Source organism: Alligator sinensis, unplaced genomic scaffold (genome assembly GCF_000455745.1).
Source record: "Alligator sinensis unplaced genomic scaffold, ASM45574v1 scaffold389_1, whole genome shotgun sequence".
NCBI lineage: Eukaryota > Metazoa > Chordata > Crocodylia > Alligatoridae > Alligator > Alligator sinensis.
Window position 1 is genome coordinate 2,269,951 of NW_005841951.1, and position 22,899 is coordinate 2,292,849.

At 42.1% G+C, this 22,899-nt stretch overlaps 1 protein-coding gene across 3 annotated transcripts in view; it reads left to right on the top strand.

Moving 5' to 3' along the window:
- Nucleotides 1-22,899, top strand: part of CCDC148 (coiled-coil domain containing 148) — a 166,757-nt gene that overhangs the window by 13,247 nt on the left and 130,611 nt on the right. For 2 of the 3 annotated variants that reach the window (XM_006020353.3, XM_006020354.3), the window contains 5 exons: nt 9,733-9,796; nt 11,551-11,672; nt 18,021-18,124; nt 20,416-20,498; nt 20,638-20,801. In XM_006020353.3, coding sequence (XP_006020415.1) covers nt 9,742-9,796; nt 11,551-11,672; nt 18,021-18,124; nt 20,416-20,498; nt 20,638-20,801 — 528 coding nt within the window. In that variant the 5' untranslated portion in view covers nt 9,733-9,741. Of the gene's footprint in view, nt 1-9,732; nt 9,797-11,550; nt 11,673-16,206; nt 16,341-18,020; nt 18,125-20,415; nt 20,499-20,637; nt 20,802-22,899 lie in introns of those variants that run through there. The other variant, XM_025199922.1, reaches the window with a different exon arrangement.

The following is a 22,899-nucleotide window of genomic DNA, read 5'->3' on the forward strand; positions in this document are numbered from 1 at the left end:
ACAGATTGATTCAGTTCAGGTCAAGGTTGGTGGGTAGGTGGGCACTAGGACCCAGCCACTGCCACTGTTTCTTTCTGTGGTGGCACAGGGAGAGTGACTGCTGCCAACCCCCCTTGCTGCCCAATGCCACTGAAACCTTATGTCTGTGAGCTGCATCTGATGGCTCTGTGGGCCATAGGTCTCTGAACTCTGCTATAGGCAATGAATTTGAAAGAGTTCCCTTTCTGTACTTCCACATGACTTGTTGATGTGGGAAGATGGGAAAACATGAATGAGTTTGCTTTAAATGTAGGTCCCAGGATGGGTTGTGCTTTATTTTGCAGAACATTGGTAGGCTGGGGTAAGGACTTGACCTCAGCAACAAAAGGTGCTCCATCACAATGATTTTTTTACACTGTACATCGCAGAACCCCGTGCCCTTTTCTCAAAGCTGTCTTCTATTTTTTATCTATTTTTTAAAATCTTTTAAGCATGTTTCTGGAAACCATCCCTTCACATGTTTCTTCAGGACCCTCTATTAGATGAATGCATCCATCAGATGCAGGACTCTTTGTCCCTAGCTGCATGTGGGGTGCAGCTAGGACCCAGGGTCCTGTCAGGTGTGAGGACTCTCGGCCTAGCTGCATGTGGTCCCCGTGGCTGGGAGCCCTGTCAGCAGAGGGGGCTTCCAGCCACAGTAGCCTGCTTTTTTCCGATGCAGGAGGAGCCCAGAATCGGGCTTTCCTTGCACTGGCAATAAGGCAGGATGGGATCTGATGCATGATCCCACCCTTGCCTCCAGCCAGGCAAATGTGGCGTGGCAGGGGGCTCGATTTATGTGGATTGAACATTTGATCCTGTTGTTACTTTACCTACACATGTAGAGTGAGCCTAAAGTACCACCCCATCCTGCCTTCTGCTTGACTCCAGTGACATGGCTAAATACTCTGTAGAGTCTGTGAGAACAATGAAAACACGTTGTCTTTTTTCTTTTTCACAGTTTTGTATCTTTTCTTGCCATTCCTTCACTACAAAAAGTAAAGACATTTTTCAAATTACCTTCCATTAGTATAGGTTCTGTTAACTATGTCTCAGTGTTTGGGAAGCTCTTTTTTTTCCTGGTATAGGGTTAGTGGCTATCTTTGGTTTCTGATGTACGGGGACAGACGTTTGCAGGTGGAAACCTGCAGGCTATCCTTACATTGGAGGATGTCACGCTGAGGTATCTCCAGAAGCACATGGTATAAAGTGAGGGCTGCAGTTGATGGGCAAGCAGAAGAGTGATCGGGAAGGAGCTTGTGAAGTGCGGGGTGAAGATGTCAAGTTTGGTCACAGATCTGAGTTTTTATATAGAACGAATAGCATTGGCGACGCGTAGGGGGTGCTTGGTGATTGGCTGTTGGGGGCCCCCCCCCCGTTGGCGATCTGGTGCCCCCCTAGACTCGGGAGGCACCAGTCGCCCATGACTAATAGAATATTAACTGGAGATTTAATGATTTATATCTTGAGCATGCTCTGAGGGGAAGAAGATAAATGTAAAGAGAATGGACAGATTGTCCACTTGGCATGAGATACTTTTATCTGGAATTAGCTAATTAAAAGTCCCTTTTTAGTGCGGTAGTAAGGATAATCTTCAGACAAGAGATCTGAACTCCTCAGTGGGCACATCTGCACAAGATGTTTATTGTGCAGTAGCCTACTACCACTGCACAGTAGCATGCCTGTCAAAAGTCAAGTTGATATGCTACTGCTAGTGTTATTAAGCTACTGGCAGTAAGCAATGCTGTAGGAACAAAGTTTGGTACCCAGGGCAAAACCTGAAGTGGCAGCCCACCCTCGCCCTGCACACAGATCCAGGGGGCACATGCCTCCCCATGCATGCCTGGGAGTGCACACAGTGGCAGGAGCCACTCTTCCCCCGTCTTTGCATCCCCCCGAAACAAGCCATCTCATGGCTCTGTCCTGCTCCCTGCCCCAACTGAGCAGTGCTTGTTGGCGCCCCATCACTTTAGCGCCCAGGGTGGTCACCCTGTTTACTGCCCCCCAACCCCTTTGTTACGGCACTGGCAGTAAGCATCACAAAGAAACTACGCGCCAGCACTACTCTGCAGTAACTAGTTACTGTGCATTTAGTTAGTCCTTCGTTAAGCAAGTACTAAACTGTGTAGTAACTACTGTGCATTAATGAATGTGTAGATGCACCCAGTGAGTACTCTAGCTACTAAGCTATGTGACATGAGAGGGAGAGACGTTTCTTTCATTTTGTAAATGACAATCAAGGTTCCATGTGAATCCAGCCTGAAAAATTTTGAAATGTTTAACTAAAAAAGCTAAAATGAAAATAAAATGAAGAAATATTGAAATTTTTAGGGAGCTAAAACTCGTTATTACTTTGATCCAAATTTAGGAATAGTTTGAGTTCTCCCAAGACTGCTTTATTTATTTATTTATTTATTTATTTTTTTGGTGAATGTACAAGTGTCCAAAAAAAGCAATATCTAGCCCTGTTTTCAAGAAGTATCACATAAACATTTGAAGCACATTCCCTAGAAAGTAGAGTTAGCCCTTTTCTAAGGAGGACTAACTACTGCATCTTAGGACACTAAATAACAGTTAAAAAGACTGAATCTGAACAAATGTTACTCTGCCATGACATTCCCACATAGACGAGGCCTAAAGGAAATTAGTCTTACTTAAAGTTGATGGAACTTGTGCTTTTTAATTAGGTGCATTATGTACCATAATGCACACCATGTTTCTGTTGAAACTTTTGCATACATAAAATCTAGAATATTCCAGCCACTATGTTGGCTTAGCAGTCCAAGAAAGCCCAAAGTTTTAAAGATTAATCTTTTTGGCTTTATCTCATCTCTACTCTTGGTGCAAATGCATTTTTTAAATAGAAGTGACATTATTTGTGATCAGAATATATGAATCCATATGTCACTCTTCAATACTGTGTCAACAGCCAAGAGAGATACAAGCAGATTTTAGAATATTAGGGAAGACAGCAGTAACTTAATGGAAATTACTCTTTAAGGATACAGAATACCTATTCCTACACATTATAATGCCACCATGTAAAATAGATTCTACCCTTTATTAAAAGGAAAGGAGGAATGTTACTGAAAATCACTTTCCTGTACCTTGAAACAAAATGCAGTGGCTTTCCTATAAAAAAAAAAAAAAAAATCAAAAAAATCAGAAGTACTTACATTTAGTTTTTGTGAAGTAGGGTTGAGATATAAGATGAAGCAAGCGATATTTCTGTCACTTATGATTATTTTTTTTCCCCCTTGGCTTATGCTTGTAAGAATGAAAATGGAAGTAGGCTGAAAAGCTTTCAGAATGCTGTCTGAAATTTGCTGAATCACAGTTCCTCCACTCGACTGTGCACACCAATATCAGCACAGTGGGGATTTCCTCAGTACTAGGGACTCAAAACCGTATGCTATCAAAGCACTCCCTGAAAGCAGATTGCTCATACTAGTACAAAATAGTTGCACTCTGATATAAATGATAAATATATACTGTCACAGTCATGATTAAGGCTTAAATGCTCTTTTTCATGAACTATCAGATATAAAATCCTTTGAGGTACATTTTACAGTTTTCTATTCATTTTCCACTCTTAAGGTTTAATTCTGAACCTGCAGATGCCCTATTTAACTTCATTGTAGGAGGATCAGGCACGAGGGAAGCATTTCAGCCTGCCGAGAGAGTAAAGTCCTAGTCAAAATGTTGTATAGCCTGAAACATCTCAACACAGCTTCTTAAGCAGCTTTGATATTACAGTCTATCTCAGCGGTGTGCTATTTCCTCATCTAAGGGAAAATTAGTGCTGTTGTTAGTAACCTGAAGTAACTATTGCACAAAGTTCTGATTGAACATTAACTGGTGTTTAAAGGGCATACTGCAAGAAAGGCTGCTCTCTGGCCCTGTCTTAAACCTGTGCAACTCCAATGGCTCTGTTAGCAAAGATGGGCTTTTATATATTTTCAGAAGAGCTGTCATTCTCTCTCTGCTTTTGTGTCTATTTTATCCCCTTTGCTTCCTTTGGGTGCTTGTACATGGGACAGGGGTCTAGTTTTCCCAAAATTGAAATGATGGGTTTTTAATTGCTGGGTTTTTAATTGCGTCGTTTAAAAACCCACCGTTTCAATTTAGGGACTCACATGATGTCACAGTGTGTCATCGCCCCACATCAGCTCACCCACCTCCCCTGCCTCTTTCTCCCCCCCCCCCTCCCGCCCCCAGGCAGGCTCCACCAAAAAAAAAAATGCTGTGAGGGGCCCCATCCTTCCCCTTGCTCTGATCCTCTCCTGCAGCAGTGGGGGCCAGTTGCCAGTGGGCTGAGTGGTTCCTGAGCTATGGGGGACCCCAGTCCTTTCCTCTGTGGTGGCGGCACCCCCCGGGCAGTACCTGTCTGCTAACAGCCCACCCGGGTGGTCCCAGGGGGCACTGCTACTGCAGAGGGAAGGTCCGGGGTCCCCTGCAGGGGCTGCTTGGCCTGCCAGCAGCTGGCCCCCCAGCCACGGGAGAGGCAGGTAGGCTCCAGCACCCTGTGCACGGTCCCTGCTGCGTTCCTGCCACCTGGGACTGCCTGGGAACAGCTGGCTTGCCCCTGTGGCAAGGTGGCAGGAGGGGGCTGGGTGTGCTGGCAGTGGAAACAGTGCACGGGGTGCTGGAAGCTGGAAGCCCACCAAGCCCAAGCTACCCCGAGCACATCTGGGTGTCCAGCACCCCGTGTAGCTTTGCGCTTTGTGACATAGCAAACTAAAGTACCTCACATGGATTTTACCTTGCTACGTAACAAAGTCATTTAAAGCGAAATATACTGCCGAACATGTACATCATCATGAAATCTAAGTGAAATGTGCCGCCAAATGTGCAAACAGCAACATCATTAAAGTGGTGCCAGAGGGCAATTAAGCTGCTTTAATGGCCACTTTTGTTGCATGGAGAAGCACGCCTTGTCATTTGTGCAGGCATGGGGTACATCTGGCCTTATAAAGGGAGAATTTGGGGAAGCTCTTGTTCATACACACGTTTTTAAAAATACCACTAAAATACTAATGTCATGTCATGCCAACTGAATGTTTTATGTTCCTCACATAATGCTAAGAATTTATTATAATGATCTATGCTTCAGATTAACCAGTCATAGCAAAGTGCAAAGTAATAAGTTCATAATTAATAGGAATTAAAAGTGCCTAGAAAATGGAACTGAGTATGGGCCTATGTGTGCACTAACCAGTGGCTAAGTTTGGGAAAAATTAAAAAACTTGCGCTAGGTTCTAGCAAATGGATATAGCCAAGTTGCATGTGATTCTTTGAGTCTGTGCAACACCTTTCCCTTTATCCTGAATTCTGATTCCTGGTTGTTAGTATTCTCTGTTCCTTAAGAGGACTGAGAAACTGAAAAATGGGTCTATACCTTTTGGTTTTTAGTTTACAATGAAAGTCTGAGACTTTGAATGTTATTTGGATTAAAGAAAAATCATGAGTCTGTCTTAAAGCGCTTTTGGGAGGTTTCCTCCATTGTAGCTGTAGGAGGTGTCTCTAGTGGGTTATGGAATAGAGAAATTCCCACACAATTTACTGATTCGTTTTGATGCACTGGCTGGGGGAATAGTTAGCTGATTGCACGATTTCACAATGATTACACACTTAATTTATACAACACAATTTTATTTTAAAACTCTTTGCTACGTATATAACACTGCTTAGCTTTAAGAAACACCACAAACATTAAAAACACAATAATTACATATATCAAAAACAATGCTCCAAATGCACTTCCTTCCCAAACAATGCTATAAGAATTAGTGTTACAAAAACAACTACAATTACAACTAAAAGTTAAATTTGAATCAATACTATTATTTTCATAATATACTTACAGTCCTAGAATTCCGAGAAGCCAAATACCAAAATATGGTTTCATTCCTCAGTAGTACGATTTAATGGGTTGGCCTCAGTAGTACGGTTCAATGGGCTCGCCTCAGCAATACAATTCAATAAGCTGGGATCAGCAGTGATAGGACTAAGTCCCCTTCCTTCAGTCCCTTTCGGGCGCTCTGCGGCTTCAGCGTGAACTAAGAGATTCGTGTTCACGGAGAGGTTGGGTCAGGTGTGATCAATCTGGTCCGGGCCACACTTGCGATTCTTCCTTCGTTGTTCTGCAAGTGAAGTCACCTCCAAATTGGGACAGTAAGTTACAGTTTTTATTGAGTGAGCTGCCGTCAGTGGGCTCCTCCTACTCAATTTGTCACTACTCCCAAATTTGGGCTCAGATCTTACTCAACAGAAATTACCTTTGTTGAGCATTTTAAATTACTCTTGGGGAGACTTCTTCCATATCACTGTAAATACCCTTTTCTTTTACCAGTCTGGTTAAAAGGCCCTAGGCTTTGATGTCTCGGAACTCAGGATATTTGCTTTCTTTGTAAAAGACTTCTAAAGATACAATTTAAATTAAGGCTTTAAGTGAAGTCAGGACATTTTTCACGTAGTCCCAAAACAATGAACTAGATAAGGAGATAAATCCTATCTTCTTCCTGAAACTGGCTAATGGGCAACCTTTACAAACATTCAAACTATTTCATTCAATATGACAGGAGGTAGATCTTTCAGTGGTGGCATCTTAAGGATGAATAATAGTATAGTTCACCAGTGAGTCATCTAGATAAAGGTAAAAGGAGCTCCTCCAAAAAAGTGGCAGAGTATCATCTTTGTCAATCTGCATTCATTTTATAACTGGGTCTTATAGTGAATACACAAAACACTTGTGTATTTACCGCCTCATTTTTAATTCCACCTCAGAAGTAAGAGTTCTTTGGGACCATGTTGGCCTCTGTTAGCTGCAGCCTGCCTTCATTGAGACTTGGTTCAGTCCTTGCTGGGCTCCATGTGCATACTGAGAGGCACTCTGACAATATTAGGTAGACCTTGTGTATCGGTTCTTGGTCATGTCTTTCTGTACCTATGCGATGCTGCGTGCTAGACTACACTGTTCAGATGCATGCAGCTATGGTTACAAACCATCTTTTGCCATAGGTGTATTTGATAGAGGGAAGCATGAGTTTTCCCTCATGTGTGAAAGCTGTGAGGGCAGATCAGACTCTGAACTGGTGTGTAAGTAGTCAAAGCCACCTCTCAGCTATGCATTCCTTGGACTTTATGAGCACTTGAGTGGACGGCCTCAACAGATGCATCTCTCTGCACCAGGAGTGAGAAATCAAGGACTCAGGCTATCTTTCAGATAGGATGTCCAAAGATTGACCTCTCTTACTTTCTAAATCATCAAGAAGTGCTGGATCTTTTGATACAGGGGGAATTTGGCTGGATTTATTGTCCAATACATTTTGTTTCATGGTCAGGGAAATTCTTACATACTTTTATGCTTGCACCTCTTGTATGAGATGAAACAGCTCTTCTCTAAGTGATTTTCCTGACCCCAGACTGACCAAGTGAGGGAGGAGATGTCCCAGCACAGAGGGGAAGTGAGGGGGGACTGAAAGGGGGAAGGGAAGATTCTTTCCTGTTTGTGGGACTTAGTTTCCAGCTGCTGCTCTTTCTGTGGGGTACCCGGTGGTGGAGGGAAGGAGGAATTGCATTAGTTGGACACGGCTCACCCAACATCCGTATAGACTGGGTGCTTTTTTGGGTTTTTTTGGCACTTTTATCTGATAGTGATTGAACCAGCTATTAGATAAAAGCACCAAAAAGCCCTGCTAAAGCGCACGATCTATACAGACACTGCAGAGCCAGGTTGAACTAAGGCACAGCTTCTTCCAGTAAAGCATGGGGGTTTGGGAGTGGGGAGGAGTTAACATCTATACGCAGCAATATATTTAGCTAAAATACTTAAACTTCATCTTTTTAGGTCCATCACAGCATTTAGTGAAACAGAAGGGCACAACATTGTAGTACCTGCTTGTTTGGATTCACATATACTATGAACTAGGAAGGCAATCTTTAGATTCTCTTCAGCTAAAGAGGAGCCAAAATGAGGCTGTGAAAGCCTGTCTTGATCAACCTCTAGCGTGGAAATCCATAGATTGGGAAGGAAAGGAGAGAGATGTGGGAACCCTTATAGGTCATTTCTTACCTATTTGTAGGCTTATTTCTTAAATTCAACATTCCTCATCTTATTTAAACTTATAACAGGTCCTCTGAGAAAACAAAGAATATGTCAATATATATCAAATGTTTCTGAGAGTAAAAAAAGTAGGCATTTTTTGCCAGACACAGTATAACATTGAAACCTTCTTATATGCATTATAAGAATAAAAACCCTCACAAACCCAATGTGCTATCATTTGGCATGTCTCTTTCAACTTATTGGCTCTTCAAAGACAGCTCTTTCCTCCCCTACCCCCACAAGACAGGGTTATGTTCTTTGTGGGATAACCTGCCCTAGTGTGAATGCAGTTCTAGTGATATAAATGTACTTTTCTATATAGATTATTCTTCTTAAAAGAGGCAGATAGTTGAGCTGTTTCACATAACTTCCTTCATATTGGGGACTGTGGTGGTATAGCTTTTCATTTAGGGGCTGTGTGTGGGGATGGACACCAATCATGGACAGCTAACCCATTTTATCTTCATAAACTTGGGCGAGTGCTACGTGGTTGCAATTTAAAACCAAAATAAAATTATTAGATTGAAAGTAATTGGAAGAATTTTTGTGAGCACTTCATTTTTGAGGTGTTGGTGATTTAGAAATAGAGGTATCCGTGAGGAATTAATTGGGATTAAATTCTTATTATAATTAATAATGCATATAGTATTTTTCTCTTAAGGGGAAAGTAAGTAATTTTGTGTTTATTTTTTAATTTCAGTTTATTTGTGTAATTTTATTATACCCACCCATGTAGTTTCTTACTAATATACATTATAATGAATTTACCTTCATAACAACCCTGTGAAACATGTACTTATGGTATGGATACCATCAATTTAGGATAGATGGCTTTTATAAATCTAAATATTGTTTCTGCTTTCTGAGCATTTCTATACTACTTTTGTTCGGTGCAGCGTGCTATTGCATAATATCAGTGAAGACTGAAGAATATAAATCAAGGAACACTGAGAGATGTCAGGCTTGATCAATAGGCCTTTGTTTTCTGCTTGATATAGCCATGTATTATCAAATGTACAAAACCTAATGAGTCTGAATCTTCACTGCCTTGTAACTTGTGTATTAATTACATTTGTACAAAATGAGTATAAAACACCCACTCTCAGCCACATGTAGAATCATCTGTATGCCATTTTATAGCTGTGATTCATATCTGAACTGTGTTGACTGTCTTTAGGGATAATAGAAACTCACTTTTTATATAACTAGATTGAATTTCCCAAATGTGATGGGTTTATAATAAAGATTACTAGCATAACTACTCTACTTGTTTATTTATTCTAATAAAGTAAGGAGGTTTATATGAATATTCTCTCAAGACAATGAAGGAGCTCCTAGACTTTATTTGGTGTAATTATGAGATAGTTTATACAAAATTACCATGGTTTCCTGTCCCATGGAGCAGCAGTAACCAAAAGTTGTGCAGTGCTGGTGGTGAAGGGTAGTTTTCCCGAGTGACTTCATATTTCAGAATGGTGACTTAACCTTGGAAAATAAATTCCCTTCTCTTTATTGGAACTCTAGGACTTTTAAAGTGTTTAGAAATTTAGTTGTTAATGTTCATACTTAACATTTCTGGTTTTACTGATTTATTGTTTTCTCAACAGGTAGAAAAAATGAGTGGACGGGACCTTCGAGCATTCATAACAAGTCACAGGACTAGTGATATAGGTATATTTACATTGTACATTTTTATGTTTCAATGTAATTATTCTATCACTAAATGAAAAAATGTGCTGACAATAATGCCTGATGGCAAGTTTCACTACTCAAGATGACCTAATGGTAGAGACTGGAAAGAAGGAGCCTTATCTCACAGATCCTTCCTTTATGGAACTCCCATATAAGTCATTGGGTGTTCTGTGCATTGAAATTTTGCAGAATTGGGCCAAAAGTTCAAATATTTTCAGTCACACTTTAAATGTACCTAAGCTTTAGTTGTATCAAAAGGTTAGATAAGCACTTGTCAAGGATAGTTTAGCCAGGGATTGTTTACTCAAAGGGTTGTTCCCTGAGTTCCCTTGCAGCCCTATTTTTTTTTCTATGATTTTATGAAAAGATTATTCATGTTGTTCATGGCCACCTTTTATATTTTTTAACTACTTTTTTGCAGGCTTTGGGATCTTGCATACATGGTGCTTTAGGTGTGTATAGCATTTAAGAAAGATGATGCTACGTGTCCAAAGGTTTTTTTTTCGTAGACACTGGGGCTGCAAGGGACCTTGGAAGTCCAGCCCCAAGGTCTTGTACTTCACAATTCTGAACTACTCAATTCCTGGGTAGATCTTTACTGAATGAGGTAATAAATATTCCTTGAAAGAATTAATACTGAAATATGATTAAAAGAAGGAAAAGGTGGAGGTCTATGAAAGCAGTTTTAACCCTGCCTTCTGTCATATAAGGCTTCATGAAAGATATGGGGAAGAAGGTCATGAAGGAGTGAGCTATTGTGGAAAGCATAATAGTGTTCTGATCTGTGGGAATGGCGTCAGCGTCCAGCTGACTATTTTCCTGATCGTTTAAATGTACCGAGAGAAGAAATTTTCAAGTTAATAGAGTGTGTGGGGCATGCAGACCAGCCACAGGCTGGCCCATGAGGCCCCCACAGTTCCAACACTGGCAGTGGGGAAGAAGTGGCAGCATTAATTGCTGCAGAACTCCTAGAGCCATGACAATTAATGCTGTCATCACTCCCCCACTGACAAATTTCCAGATTTGTGAAGAGCCTTATGGGCTGGATGACTTGACTCCATGGACCAAATCCAGCCCTCAGGCCATCCTTTGGGCACCACTGCTATAGAGGGAGAATATTTGAACAGGGCATATCCAGAGTGATCCATCCCATGTTGTAGTCTCCCTGGCATCAACCATCATTGGTTTAAGGATGTTAGTGGATAGAGCCTTGAATCTGTCCTCCATGAATTTCTCTAATCCCATTTTGAATCTGGTTCTGCTATTTACACCTACAACACCCAGTGGTAATGAATTCCACAAGCTAACTATATGCTGGTTTGTTTTAAACTAGCATCCTGATAACTGTAGTGGGTGCCATGTAATTATAGTGTTTTAGGATCTGGTGAGTAATATTTCCCTATGCACTTTATCCACATCCTTCATGATTTTATAGACCTCTTGGCCATTCTCCTTTTCAAAGGAGCCTTTTCAGTCTCTCCTGGTATGGCAGTTGCTTCATACTCTTAATCATCTTTGCTGTCGTATGCTTTTTACTATTTCCAATTCTACTACTTCCATTTTTAGCTGTGAAGACCAGAACTTCTTAATATATAAAATAACTAATATATTAAATAGTTTTCAGGCTTCATGTGAATGAAGTATTTCACTTGAGTCCAACATGTAAAAAAGAAAAAAATGTTTTTCCACAATTTGGATTGATTTTTTTTTTTGTATGTGTATTTGAAAAATAGATAATCTGGTGGTTCGTATGAAAAATGGTCTTTGCAGCCAGAAGTATAAACCTGTTGACTATAAACAACTATATGCGCTTACTGAAGAAAAAAAAATAGCATCAGTTAATATAAAATTAAAGGTAAGGATTTGGGGGCATCTTTGGGGCTTTTTTCAGACTTCTGTTTCAAATAGCATTGCATTTTATGGAGTCTAATCATCTTCTAGCTATTTTTCATTAATTAAAGTATATCTAGAGGCTTGTAGTGCAGGCTGGACCCATGGTAAAGCACTGTACATAAGCATAAAGGCAATCATTGCCTTGAAACTTACAATCTAAATAAACAGTAAAAGACACACCTATGTAAAATAGCCTACTGGGGATATTGCTAGTTCCTCAAGCACTAGTCTCAGAACCAATCTTAATATTTTTTAAAGACTTTGGAACAAAGCGTTGATGTGTGCTAATTAACCTTGCTGATTAAAGGCATTATCATTGAAAGTGAGGAGGATTGGCATATCATACAATAGGAAATGGGTAACCTTGAGAACTGCTTTGAGGAACTTGAGTGTTGCAAACCATACAAAATGCAAGATCATGCAATTAGGAACACACAACAAGAATTTCTGATGTAAATTCAAGTTCTCATCAGCTGGAAATAAGACTGGGCATATTGGTTGTTCAGGTGGTCCCTTTCAGCTATATATCCCATGTTCCTATGAGCAGCAGTCAAAACACATGATATTTTAATAAGGGATTTGAAGAAAAATAACATAGTTGCTTTGCATATATTTATGGAAACTTCTCATGGGTAAGCATTTGCATGGGAAAGTGTGAAATTTTATTAAGGAAAATTGGCATCATTGGCAAGGCAGAGTTGAGAGTGGATGATTTGATACCACATCAGAGAATGATCAGTTGGGTCATGCATAATGAACAATCTTACAAGTGAAAACAAATATCTATTTGTAGTGGAAAAGGCCAGCTGTATAAGGAGTGGGATGGTAGTCAAGGGATAAACCAGGAAAATAGACATGGCAGCAGAATTTTGAATAGAATGAGAATTGAAATGGAACAGGATGGTATTTGGAGATAATGAGAACCTGGACTAGAGTTTTAGCTCTGAGGAAAGACTGAATAATAGAGATGATGTAGATGAAGTTCAAAGGTCTGCACGTGTCTAGTCCAGTATTCAAGCACTATATAAATTAATGAGAGCCATATAAAGAGCCATAGAGATAATATGGGTTAAATACAGAGTACTGCAATGAAATATTTAATTAAACATATTTACAATATGTTAATACATGGTCTACTTGCCTACATACTTGCAAAGTGGTTTCTAGCAATTTGGTACCAGTTACAACAGCAACAAACTAAGAGTCATGTATAATAAGTACAGTATAACCTCAAGGGCTGTGCGAAGCTTTGGTTGCTAATTCAATTTGGCAGAGATTCGGTCTGATTCGGCAGCCAAATCTGAATCAAATCAGGAGACCCTTTAATCTCTCCAAATTGAATCGGAACCCTCCAAATCAGGTCAGAGAGATTTGGAGAGCTTCGATGATTCATACATAGACACAGCTTTAAATGTTTTTTCTACATACCTCAAGGTACCAGGCAGCTTGTGAATACTGAGATGCTGGGGCAGATGGAGCATCCCATGGGAGCGTGGAAGGGGGGGGTCCCCAGTGCACTTGGCAGTGGACCCAGAAGTGGACCAGAAGCTCTTCTGGTCCACTTCTGGGTCTGCTGCGGAGTGTGTAGGGGACCCTCCCCCTGCTGCCCTGCTTGGCAACTGGTGCCTCCGGGTTTGGGGGGGGCATCCGGGGTCCCCCCACAGTTAATCACCAAGCCAGGGGCTGTGGGGGGTCCCCCAGTGCTTCGGCAGCAGACCTGGAAGTGGACTGGAAGTAGTTCCAGTCCACTTCCGGGTCCACTGCTGAGCATGCATGTACCCCCTGCACTCCTGTTGGATGTTTCATCCGCCCCTGCATCGCAGTGTTCACAAGCCATGCCTGGTACCTCGAGGTATGTAGAAAAGACATTTAAAGCTGTGTCTATGGCCGAATCACTGATTCTTCGAATCAGCATCGAATCTCCTCCCCCGGTCCCTTGCCTAACTGGGGAGTGCTAGCTGTGAGGGGGTGCACCAGCGCTCTCAGGGGGTGCATGTGCACCCCCTGCCTCCCGAACAATAGTCTGATTTCAGAGTAGAACCATTCTTTTAAGGCCTGAAAAATGTCTTTCTCTTTGGTTGTGTATCAGAAGGCTTTGTTTGCCTGCTCTCTATCTTCCCTAATATTTTGTGGAGGAAATTCAGATTTTGATTAACTACCCCCCTCAAGAGACTACAAAAATAAGTGTAAACATAGTGGCAATAGTACTTGCCCAACTATGGTGATATAACATGGTTTGTTCTTACTTGTGAGAATAGCTCCTAATCATGTTACAGCTGGAATAAAAATGTATTTAGTCAATAGAACTCTATCTTGCCTAAAGCACTTCTTCAGTAACATGGTTAGGTCTCTGCTACACAGTTCCAACTAAAGCATATTATAGTACTGCAAGGCCACAACATGGCTTTTAAATAGTTATGCTTAGTTTTTAGAATCTGTTATGAAAGCTCTTTTATGCTAAACTGTATTGAAAAGTCTTTGTCTTGTACTCAAATCTAGGTGAAATGGGTGAGAATGAACATTCTCGACTTGATAGGACAGTGTTCAAATATGTATCTGTTTGATATGTATCTTGGGAAGAATTTCAGTTTAGAAGGAAAAAAGCACTTTCTCTGAAGAGACAGAGAATTATGTCAAACGCCATAAATAGTTACCTTTTTGAGAAAAGGTCACCTTTATGAGAAAATGTTTTTAATCTTGGGAAGAGGATATAAATGCCCTTGTGGACTCCTTCAAGGCATTTGTTAGTATTTGTTGGTGGTGTTGCATGGCTTTCCCTTCCTTCTTTTGTATTCCCTATTTGCGCTGAAGAATCCAACATAAAAATTCCAGTACAGAAATACACAGCAGTGATAATTCCTTGTGAAGGTGAGGCTGTTTGTAGCAAGTGGTAGTCTCCTTGATGAAACAACTTGAAAATATTAGGTTCATGGAACTATTGTTCTGAGACACCGTGCTGCAGAAGCAGCTGCCCACCAGCCTTCCTGTGGGAGAGCAGAAATCTGTCTTCACGTGTGAATCTTGGCCTACGACCTGCCCTTGTTGTCTTATGTTTTGGCCTAAGCTGGTCCTGATTTCTGATTCTGTTTTCAGGCACAATCCACAAAAAAATGAAATGGAATTTTGCTTAAGAATTGCAGATGCAAAACTTAGAAGATGAAAAGCTTGAAAATTGCAATTTAGAAGTTCATCAAAAGAATATTAAATATAGTATATTGCCTAGCAAAAACCCTATGGTTTTATGTTTCATTTTTGCTTCTGTATTTTAATTGAATCTTTTGCTAATGCTATTTATTAAACTTTAATGATCAGAATATATTTGGTATAGATAAGCTTTCCAATACTGGTGCCTGATACCATCCCCAAGGCCTCAAGACAATATTACAAAATGAAAAGCAATGTGAACAGAATTGTTGATACTAAATGTTTGAACAGAAGCAAGAATACCTGTCTTCAATATAATATTGCTTCCTTTAATGTTACAGGTATAATTTATCCAAAGAGTTGGCAGATATTTCTTCCTAGGCTGAACAAAATTCTGCTGAGTTCAGTCAAGCTTTAAAACTAAATGTTAGTGTTTATGTCCTGGTATTTTATTTTTCATACGTCTGTTCCAGTTGAGTAGGTAGTAAAAGTTATACACTGAAAGCTCTATAATGGCTAAAATATTTCCCACTTTCTCTTTCTTCCTTTGCACTCCAACATTTGGTTATTGGTTTAATTCCTTCACTGATGGAGATAGACAGGATCCAAATATACAATATGACAAGACGGTTATTGACCATATAAGAAAGAAAAATTGAGAATTTTACTTTATGTGTAGAAAACCCAAACTTGTGGCAGTCCTATGGAAATGTCAGTGGTGATATAGTCATGAAAATGTTATGAACATATTGAACTTTATTTGTGAACAAGTTTACTTTGAAACTAATGGTGAATAAAATAAATGTAAAAAAATCCATTTGAGGATGCTTTTTTTAAATCATAGAGTTTGCTGACACATTTTCCTTGTATTAAATGTTGTGATTGTAGAGGCATGACTTTCAAATACTTTATTTGGGAAGTGGTGAAAATTTTTTTAAAGCAAAAACTTTAATTAGGATAAAGAGAGATTCTTGCTAAATCAGAAGTGTTATAAGTTAATTGAAGAATATTGTAAAACAGAAGTGTTCAAACTTTTTCATACTGCAGTTGTGTTTTAAAAGAAATTGTCTTATGGACACCTCAGTTCCCCTTCACAATCCTGTGACGTCTTTATGGTATCTGCAACAATTCTTTACACAAAACTATGGTGGAAAGGCAGTATGGATGAGGCGTGGGTGTCTGCTCTGTTCAGTAATTCTGCCATAAGTGACCTATTACCTCTTGTAACTATTTATAAAATAGGGTAGGAGTTAATATTTTACTACCTTCTGAGAGAGATTTATAAGGGCTATGAATGTTTAACTCATATCATCATGCTGAGCTCACAGTACCTTTTGTTACTTGCAAGAGTACTTTCATTAGTATTTTCTTTCACTTTCTGGCTGAGTCAGAGGAAGAAGTAAATCGGGCTTCCTAAATGAGAGGAGATACAACCCCTAATGATGGTAGCTTTCCAGGCTCTGTCATAGCTTGACTGATGGAAGAGGTGTGTGATTTTTTGACCAGCTAACTCTCCTTAAGGAATATAGGGCTGTTGTGGTAGAGCTTGGAAACAGGCTTTACTACTCTCCTAAGCACACTGAACCCTCTTTCCTGTACAGTTACTGTAGCTTCTCCTTCTCTTCCACACTCCCCTCTCCCCTTATGCTCTACAACACAAGGAGATGGGGGGGGGGGGAATCCTCTCAAGTGCTTCCAATTGTGCTGTATTTGAAAAAAGCAGAGTGGGGAGGGAAAATCAATGGAAAAGTTAATAAAAAAAACTTGAACTTAAAATAAATTAATGCTAATTTAAATTTGATCCCCCAGGTACTAAGAACAAGAAAATGCCAAATGTGTACACTTCTTAAGCACATTCCAGTTCCCATGCAGTACACTTCTCTTGACAGGGAAAAATTCTGTGCCTCTGCAAGAAACTTCCTGCTGGCTCTCATAGATAAAGGGAAAACCACATACCCTAAGCACAGTACTTTGCTTGTTCACACTAGAATTCAAAACCCTAATTAAACTATATAATTCCCCAGCCATCAGAAAACATACCACATGCTTAATCTGCTTACGTATGGCAACTGGGAGCAGGAGGGGGGTGATGGGGGCAAGTATTTGGGGGAGGGAAAGATGGAATGGGGCTGAAAAATAGCATCTGCTGTGTGCAGCTGTGCATTTGTGATCGTGGTGGCAAAAGGAAGACACCACTTCTGCTTTATCCTGGGTGGCTGGCCATGTCCCTACACTGCTGGGTTGTAGGGTTCTTATTTGCTCACATGCATAGCCCCATTCATTTCAATATGACTACTTGACTGAGAAATGATTACAAACATTAGTTTGCCCTAAATATGATGAAACAATATGATGTAAATTGACTTTAAAAAGTGGCTCTATGTTCAAAAAAAATGTTAACTCAGGTGTGTTTTGAAGGATTTAAGGCACACAAGGTTCTTTGGGTGAATCTGATATCTTTTATTAGACCAACTTAAATCATTGGAAAACAATTATTAAGCAAGCTCTCGGGTTCAAAAACCCTTCATCAGGCTAAGGAATGTCTTATGTCCTTAGACCAATACGGCTACAACCTACACCCTTGAAGGAATTAAATCATTGCTAATTAAAAATGAAAATTTTTAGTTTTAAAATAAGGTTTTTACTTAGTAACTGAATGGATGAAAAGTTGTACTGATCAGCAAAGGGCACCAAAGCAGAAAACGAAGAGGTCTTAAATTGTACTCCGTATTTCAACGTCCTTTCCAAATGATTGGATTTTCATTAATCAAAATTATTTGTTAATTTCTCTTTTGTTCATTGTCATTTTTGTTTTCACCCATTCTTCTGTTTAAAAAGAGGAGAGGGGTAGCAAAGAGAGAGAGAAAGGAAAGAAAAAAAAAGGACTACTTTTTTTTTTTAATTCTGCATTTATTAAATTTTTATTTCAGAATGAAAAAGTTTAAGAACAAGCAAACAAACCAATCAAGTCTTTTCAGTAAGAATGATGGAATCTCTGTTATTTAGAAATCTTCTGTGACAGCTCTGTCCTTCAGCAATAAAGTACTCACAGAAGCACACAGGTTCACACAACCTAACATCAAATGTTTCTTTGGGATATCCATTTTATAAACATACTGAGTAGATTTTAATATCTGTTAGCCTTACTTTTGTTTTTTTCACACAGATCAGAAAAACAGAACAAGCTTCCAAAATTAACAAAGAACAAATACTGCTGAAACAGCATCACCAGGTGTGGTGGCAAGAACATAAAAGACAGAGTGAGAACCGGTAAGAGCTAGAGATAATAAAAACAAGACATTGATAACAAAAGAGTTTGGTCTAGATATCTTACTTCATGAAATACCATTCAGAAGAAGATAGAGTAACCAGATGCAGATGAGTTTGGTGGGTGACCTTGACTATCCTGAGCTAAGTGACTAGATGTGGGTGGTTAACTGAGTTTGTAGGCATGAAATGTTAAAGGGAAAGGGAAGATGGGCTATGGAAGTCTCATAGCTCAATATCTGACCCTGTCCCAACTCTGAGCAGCCTGGAACCTACTAGGATATTGGCAATCCTTGAAAATGCAACTTGTGTTTATATCAGGGCATGTAATGCTCATCACTCAAGCTCAAGGACAAAATTTAGTCATAACAGCTAGTTGGTGTATGAGCTCCTGCTGTAGCTACACGAGCTAATTTTATTTTAGAAGCTATTTCCTCATCTTGGCGGTATTTTTACATTTTTATCTAAATTTTTTCCCTTAAATTTTATATTCAGTTTCCTGCTACCCTTACTATCAGAACGGTAAGGCAATGGGACAATATATCCAGGGAAGTTGTGGAATCTCCTTCTTTAGAAATTTCTCAAGAAGAGGCTGGCTAGGCATGATAGGGATGGATTAGGAAAAGGAATCCATGAAGGGGGATGGACTAGTTGACCTGTGGGTCATTTCCAAACCTGTGATTTTTATACCAAATGCCTATAGAATTGGGCCACTCATGGCTTCATGTGTTTTTTGGGCTGAACTTTATCCCCATACTCAGCTGATTGGTAAGATCACATTTTAAGTGCTGGTAGTGTCCATAGTTTCATAGTTGGTAGGGTTGGAAGGGACCTGAGCAGATCAAGTCCGACCCCCTGCCATGGCAGGAAAGAGTACTGGGGTCAAACAACCCTGGTGAGGTGTTCTTCCAGCCTCCTTTTAAAGACCCCCAGGGTAGGAGCCAGCACCACTTCTCTTGGAAGTTGGTTCCAGATCCCAACCGGCCTGACAGTGAAGTAGTGTCTCCTGATATCTAGCCTAAATCTACCCTCTGCCAGCTCGTTATTTCTTGTCACTCCTGGTAGTGCTCGAAGAGGGACTCCCCCAATGCCTGCTGGTCCCCCCTGACCAGTTTGTAAATGGCCACTAGATTCCCCCCTCAGTCTTCTCTTGTGGAGGCTGAACAGGTTCAGGTCCCTTAACCTCTCCTCATAGGGCCTGCCCTGCTGACTCCTGATCATGCGGGTGGCCCTCCTTTGGACACTCTCCGTGTTGTCCACATCCCTCCTGAAGTGAAGCACCCAGAACTGGACGCAATACTCCAACTGCGGCCTGACCAGTGTCACATAGAGGGGGAGGATCACCTCCTTGGACCTGCTTGAGATGCATCTGTGGATGCATGACCAGGTATGGTTGGCCTTTTTGACCGTGTCCCCACACTGTCTGCCCATGTTCATTTTGGCATCAATAATGACTCCAAGATCCTTTTCTGCCCCTGCACTGACGAGAAGGGAGTTCCCCAGCCTGTAGGTATGCTGCTGGTTCTTCCTCCCCAGGTGCAGCACCTTGTACTTGTCAGTATTGAAACCCATCCTGTTCTCATCTGCCCACCCCTGTAATCTGTCTAGGTCCAATTGCAGCCTATTCCTCCCTTCTAGCATGCCCACTTCTCCCCACATCTTAGTGTCATCTGTGAATTTGAACAGGGTGCTTTTTACACCCTCGTCCAAGTTGTTGATGAAGATGTTGAACAGTGCGTGCCCGAGGGCCGAGCCCTGTGGAACCCCACTGCCCACATCCTTCCAGGTCGAAAATGATCCATCCACCACCACTCTCTGGGTGTGGCCCTCCAGCCAACTAGTGACCCATTTGACTGTGTAGGTGTCGACGCCAGTCCCCTAGTTTTTTAATGAGAATGGGTGAGAGACAGTGTTGAAGGCCTTCCTAAAGTCCAGAAAGACTATGTCCACTGCTACACCTGCGTCTAAGGATTTTGTTACCTGGTCATAGAAGGCCACCAGGTTGGTCTGACAGGACCTGCCTCTAATGAACCCATGTTGGTTGCCCATAAGCGTAATCTCCCCTACTGGCCCCTCGCGGACATGCGCCAGGATAACTCTCTCAAAAAGCCTACCCAGGACCGAGGTAAGACTGACTGGCCTATAGTTTCCATAGTGAACCTCCAATGAGATTTATCCTGTGAATCTCTCACATTTACTTCCTTTCTACATAGAGTTTCTTCCCTCTATTCACTGCTTTTGTTTAGAGTGACAGTGCTTTACCATTTTGCATAACCCACAGTTTTAATTTTCAGACACAAAGTAGAAGCAGAAATACAAACTTTCCTTGATGAAAGGTGCCTTGAAACTGAATTTCTTTTGGATGTGTGGGACTTGGGTAAGAACTTTCACTCTTTCTTGCTCAATTTAAGTGTGAGTATTTAAAAATAATAATACACTGCTGATTTAAATTTTAATAAGAAACTACAGAAACATAATATTTTTGTCTTTGATAATGCTTTTGTTCAATTTGATAGCACGTAATTTATCAAAGGAAAGGGAGACATATCAAAGAAATACAGTAGATCCTGTCTGGCAACTGAGAGAAGATTTGAAATTCAGGCTGTCTGAAATGCAAGGCTCTCTCTCACAGCAGTCCTCTTTGGGACTTCAGTTCAATCCATTCAAAGTGTTAGAGCAGGTTGGTATTTCAACTTTTGTTTTTACAACTTTGTTGCTGCTGGTTAGCAGAGGCATAGGGAGCTCCTTCAGCAGCTGTGAGAGCAACAGGGGAAAAATTATGCTGACCACTGAAGACTGAGGGAGGGGTAGGAGAATGGGGCCAGACATTCCCTAGCTCTTTGCACTCTGGAGGCAGCTGCTGCTATAGCAGCAAGGGATGGCTGCAGCAGCCCAATGGTGCAGGTTACCTGGAAGCTGCTCCTGGTGCTCTGTTCCCTTCCCACCCTACCTTTTCTCATCACTCCCCTCTAGATATGCTGTAGGGCTGTGTGAAACAGTACTGCTTCATTTTGACTTCCATTTCACCGTTTTGAAGGAGCAATGTTTTGTTTTGTTGTTTTGTTTCATTTTGAAGCACTGTTCCATTTCGTTTTGTTGAAACTGTTTTGCTGTTTCGACGTTTCACCCGTAGGCTATAATGGGGAATCATGAAAATACCTATAAATTTGTACTTTCTTGCCTGATGCAAATGAAAATTGCAGGTTTGGTAGCCCCTGCTGAGGGCACGAAGCCTACCAAGTTTTAAGGAGATAGGTGCAGGGGTTTTTGTGAAACTGCACCTCAAACAGTTGAAAGCAAAACTCATATCACTTGCTAACAGTGGCAGCCTTTTGTCATCCCATGTGCAGTTTTGGGGCCTGCATCCCCAAGAGGGCTGTGGGGCTGTGCTGGACTCTTCCTGGGGGTGCAGGTCCCTGGATCTGCATGCGGGATGACAGAAGGCTGCTGCTGCTGCCTGAGATCAGTGCTCAGAGCAGCCCACACCCAATGCTGGGAAGACTGCTGCTGTCGCTGGTCACAGGCAGCAGCAGCAGCCTTCTGCCATCCTGCACACAAATCTGGGGGCCTACGCCCCCCAGGAGGCCCATGCTTGATGGCGGCACTGGGAGAGCAGATGGTGGGGGCTACAGCAAATTGTGGGGTGGCAGCAGCCTCCCTTCTATCACTGCAGCCTGCCCCATGCACTGGGGAGAGCCCAGTCCTGCCCCTACTGCAGCCCCAGGAGCGGTGCATCCTGCCTGCCTGCAGCCACTGGGCTGCACCGCACCAGGGGGTCCAGGGCACGGTGTAGCCCAGCAGCTGCAGGCAGGTGGTGTCTGCTGCTCCCAGGGCTGCAGCAGGGGCAGCACCAGGCTCTTCCCAGCACTCAGTGCCAGTGCTGGGAAGACAGGCTGAGCTCCATGGGGCTGGCGGAGCCACTCGGAGAGTAGCCCTGGCTCTCCCCACCTCCCACCACCAGGCTGCACTCCGAGCAGCTCTGCCAGCTACACAGATCTGAGCCTGGCAGTGGGAGGCGGGGGAGAACCACTGTCCAGAACTGTGCTTGGAGCCAGGGCTGCACTCTGAGTGGTTCCGCCACTGGCTTTCTGCCACCTCCCACCACCAGGCTCAGCTCCGTGGGGTTGTGGAGCCTCTAGCTGCCAGGCTGTGCTCACCAGGGCTGCACTCCAAGTGGCTCCACAAGCTCCATGGAACTCAGCCCGGTGGTGGGAGGTGGCCGGAGAACCAGTGGCCAGGGCTATGCTCGCAGCCAGGCCTGCGCTCTGAGCAGCTCTGTCACTGTCTCTCTCACCGCCAGGCTGAGCTCCATAGGGAAGACCCCGGCACAGCCCCCCAGCCCAGCCCTCCCGTTGCAGCTGGTGCTGGTGGCTCCCCTGGAAGGGCTGGGGGAAGCAATAAGAGAGCTGGGGGAAAGATTGGGGAGCTGGGGAATCCAACCAGGAACATTCCACCAGCTCCTGGTTCAATTCCCCAGCTCTCTGATTGCTTCCCCAAGCTATTCCGGGGGGGAATTCCCAGATCTGCGTGCTGGGTTTCAGCAGGCTGCCACTGCAGTTTCAGCAGAAGCCTACTGAAACCCTGTGCACCGATTGGAGGCTGGCACCCCCCCCCGGGAAGAGCTGAGGAAATGATCAGAGAGCTGGGGAATTGAACAGGGAACTAGATGTCAATATCAGAGCAGTCCTTCCCCACTCTTCACACTCCATCTCCTTAGTTTCTGTTTAGCTGCAGCAAGCCTGGCTTTGAAATGTAAAATGTTTTGAAACTTTGAAAAC